Source organism: Durio zibethinus, chromosome 18, assembly GCF_047325235.1.
Source record: "Durio zibethinus cultivar Kanyao isolate XHJ-2024 chromosome 18, ASM4732523v1, whole genome shotgun sequence".
In the NCBI taxonomy this organism is placed as follows: Eukaryota; Viridiplantae; Streptophyta; class Magnoliopsida; order Malvales; family Malvaceae; genus Durio; species Durio zibethinus.
In genome coordinates this window covers 1637405-1641764 of record NC_143179.1, presented here as the reverse complement: position 1 = coordinate 1641764, position 4360 = coordinate 1637405, and the positions used below count along the sequence as shown (strand labels likewise).

Here is a 4360-nt window from a genome sequence, read left to right as displayed (position 1 = left end):
TTGGTTAAGATTATTTTTCTCAATAAAAAGATCTTGAATTTGAGTTTTATCGGTGGTAACTTATTGAGATCATTTTAAATGCACAATTTGTAGTCATTTATCTTATGCTGTCAGGTACAGTATATTTTATCTTGATTGAAAGGACTAAATAGTATATTTATCTCCAAATTTTTTTTATAAAAAAAAATTAAAATTTTTTATGCATTTGATAATTTTTTTTAAAAGAAAATCTATTTAAAAAAATTTTCATAAAAAAAAATTAAAAATTTTAAAAGACATAAAGTTAATACAATTAAATATTTTTCAAATAAAAGTGACTGAATACATAAAAAAATTATTGCAAATTAGGTCTGAAGATACGACATAAAGATAAGGTTTAAAATTAAAAAAAAAAAAAAAAAAAAAAGGTTTCATTCATAGAACGAATTAAGAATCGAGCGTTTCTCTTAGTTGACTTGCATTAACAACAGCAAAACTTACGATGTCGAACCGAAAGTCTTACGATGTCTTTCGACATTGTTCTCTGGATGGTAGCAAGCCAAGTTGAAAAAAAATTAATGATGATGTCCGTGTTGGAAGCTTTACCTTTTCAATTGGGTCGTGGTGCCCGTGTTGGAAGCTTTATCCTAAGATTTTTTTTTATATAATTTATTTAAGAATTAGGAGGAATAAGAATTCAAACTTGCTTGTTGATTAACGAAATATGTGCATTTATTATTGAATTAAATTTTTTATTAAATATTGAATCAAATGTTTAATTGTTAAGTTTTTTTATTTAATATATTATTATGACTAAATTAAAAAAACCAATACAACATTGATAAATCTTTTCTATAAATATCATCTTAATAAGCACTGATTAACATTTTTCTTTTCAAATTTAGGCCAATCAATTAGCTTTTTTAATGTTAGCCAAGAGTATTAATACATGGTTTTTTTTTTTTTTTTGTTGCTGTTGATTTTTTTACCAACAGTATTTGATCTGGCAAAATTTGAATTTTAAATTTTAATAATTAAGATTTAATTTTTCATAGTTTCAAATATAAAATAAAAGAAATTAGCTAATAAGGAGATAATCGGATTGAACTAGACCTGTACGTAAGCCGAGCCCTAAACATGACTTTTATTAATAAAAATTATTTTTATTCAATTTTAATTTTAAAATTATTTAAAAATAATAAAATTTTCATGCATTTTTAAAGACTTTAATATATATTTCTAAAATTTCAAGTCTCTTGAATATCTGACAGATCTAATCGTTCTGAACAAGACATTTGAATGACCACCAACCAAGTGTAATCCGATCCATATAAACATTGAATTCTATATATATTGGCAAATGCTTGATAAATTATATACTTATTTCCCAGTGCGCAAGGTAAAGTAACAGTGGGAAAAAGAAATAAAATGAATGCTATGGCATTGAGCAAGAGAAAATCTCCTTTGGCAACTGCAAAAGTGCATCATAGCTTGTCACAGAGAAAACATCAGGTATTTCAAACTTAGCTGTTATGTTATTTTATTTTTATAGGTTTTGTTGAAGTTATTTACAGTATCCCATTTCATATCAAAGATAAACTTGATCGACAAAAGATTATATGAAATCAGGTTTAAAGTTTCTTATTATTACTAAAAACTTCAGTTCAAGTTTTCGAGAATAACTGGTTTAAGTTCCATGTTACGGAACTAGTGGTGATTCAACTCTTCTCGGGTTATGATCAGATTTGATATTAGAAACAATATAATTGGGACGCATAACAAGCGAGTAAAACATCTAAAACCAAGCAAAAAATACTGCAGTTGCTTTAGAATTTTTTTCAGAAATGCTTACTTATAATATAAATGAAAAAATGTCAATGAATTTACTAATTTTACCAATAAAAAAGATGTATAAAAAAAATTGAGAGTATTCAGATAAATTTTTTTAAAATTTTCTTATTTTTCAACTTTTAAAGTGTAAATAAACATTATAACTTTATATTTAAATCCATTTTTGATAAAACATATAAGTTCTGTTAACACCTCTATGCAAAAGAGTGTGCTTCCCTGAAATATGTACAAACTTGATCCTTCCAATTTCACACTAAGTCTTCTCCATTTCATTGAAGTTATGCCACTCCTTCCAAGGCCAAGAATCAACATTAAAAACCCAAGATAATGCCACTTTTGACTCGGACTCAATCACTAGAGCTTTGAGTTTTGTCCAAGGTGATTTACAGAACATTAAAGGAGCTTCTTTAATTCGCAAAAATCTCAACATAATTCCAGCTTTGAATGTCAAGAGGACCAATGAAACTAAACGTACACGCGTATAATTCATTACAAATTTAAACTTTTAATTTAAAACAGGCTCAGGTTAGGAGTGTTAATAAGCTAATGCAAAGGTACTTATGAATCGGATATTGAATTGGATCCGGTTAACATTTTAAAAATTCAAATCTGAGCTTGAATCCTACTTAACCTAGTTTTGTTTCGTTTGAATTAAGTTTATTATTAAAATATTAAAATAATTTTTTAATATATATTTAATTTAATTTAATAAATATAAATTATTTATTAATATAATAATATTTTCAAGTCTACCTGGAGCTTTAAAAAGAAAAGAAAAAACATATCCATGCCTCGGCAAGAGTCGTGTCAACCCTATCGGCCTGGCAGATAGCACGTCCTATTTACTTCTGTAGCTCCAATTATTTGTTCGTTTGTAATTTGATTAGTAATTTTATTTGAAAATTTATCTAATACAGTTTTTATACAAGGAAATTAAAGAATTAAAACATACCCTGTTGAGGATATATTTACAAATAATTAAAAACTTAATGTATAAAAAATAACTTATGCCTATCGAAATAATAATTCAGTTTATGTGTAGACTGACCTGCACTTACAAGGTCAAAAACTTGTGCTTGGAGAAGGGGCAGTTAGATTATTTTATAATCCTTCATTTTATCTTCATGTGGGAACGACTTTTAATATTAGTTTGAGAAACAGACCAATTGAACCTGTGAAAATTTAAGAACTTCCAAGTTACAACAACGAGCTTCAAGAATATTGTTATTTGTTATCATGTAAAAGAGAAATTTAGGTATTGTTTTTATTCTTACATGCTATTTTGTTTTGTATTGAAATTATAAGAGAAAAAGAATGAAAAAACTAAATGCCATCATGAGAAAGTTAAGAGTAGAGATGGAAAAGAGGAGTGAAGAACAAAAAGAGATCAAAGAGGGACAAAGGCATGTCAAAGAACAATGTGAAGCAATTGAATTGGAATGCGAGCAACTTCGAAATGAGACTAACCTCATAATACAACAAAGTGCCAACACCCAAAGCCGCCTTGTTCTCATGTTTCAGATCTTCAAGGCAAGAGAAGACCAAGACTTCACTATAGCAGCGAAGCTCACTCAAGCATTGCGGTTGGTTTATAATTAATTTCTTTCTCCTTTACATATTAATTTTGAAACTTTTGGTTACTAATAAAAATACATTTTCTTTTCTTTTTCTTTGTCTTAATTTGCTCTTATTGCAGTGAACTTATAATAATGCAAAACAAGATAGAAGCTTCAGTGGAAAATTGTGGAGCAAGTTCTCATAAATAAGGGCTCGTGTTTGATGCCCTATAAATAAAGTGAATGTGCACTCTACATATAACAACGATGAACTTTATGTGTGTGGGTTTTTATATAAAGAATGCTACAATTCGAAGATATGAGAAAATGTTACGGATGTCGTAATTTGAATTTTAAATTTTTTGGATGTTTTCTTTAAAAAATATTGTATAAATTAACTGAGTGTTTTACTATATATATGTTGCCATATAACTAATTAATGGTAGAAATGTATTGAACCCTAATACCATTTTTGGTGGTTTTGAGAATCCAAGTTCTATAGCGTAGAAGAAAAGAGTTTTTTGCAAATTTGCCAACAGCCATATGGATTTTGAGAAAAGTGCTAAACTGTTAGATGTTTCAAAGTCCATAATTCGATCTATGACAATTTCAAATAAAAATAACTTTTGTAAATTTCGTGGTAACTCTTTTTGATCGCAACAATATGGGTCCTTCTTTTTTTTTTTTTTTTATCTTTTTTTGAGTTAAAAAGAGTTGTAGCGACGGCCACAAGTTCAATTTCATCACATTTGCAGTAACGTTACATTTACAGTAATGGACTATATACACTCCATTTATTTTGGGGTTTTTTTAAATTATTTGGGTCATACTATATTGAGCTTGGTATGGCCCTCGCTTATTAATGGATCTTGGTTTGGGTTTGCAACCCAAAACCCATTTATCCTTCTTTTCTTTTTATATTTTATTTTAATTATTTATTTTGTTTGTTTTACCATTTTGATTGAATATTGTTA

The 4360-nt window shown here is 27.6% G+C and overlaps 1 protein-coding gene across 1 annotated transcript; it reads left to right on the top strand.

The window, feature by feature from the left end:
- The first annotated feature begins 1372 nt into the window (after positions 1–1372).
- Positions 1373–3737, top strand: LOC111300173 (uncharacterized). Its single transcript, XM_022895827.2, has 3 exons — positions 1373–1491; positions 3136–3413; positions 3527–3737. The coding sequence occupies exons 1-3, from the start codon at positions 1408–1410 to the stop codon at positions 3594–3596; spliced, it is 432 nt and encodes a 143-aa protein (XP_022751562.2). The 5' UTR covers positions 1373–1407; the 3' UTR covers positions 3597–3737.
- The last annotated feature ends 623 nt before the right edge of the window (positions 3738–4360 follow it).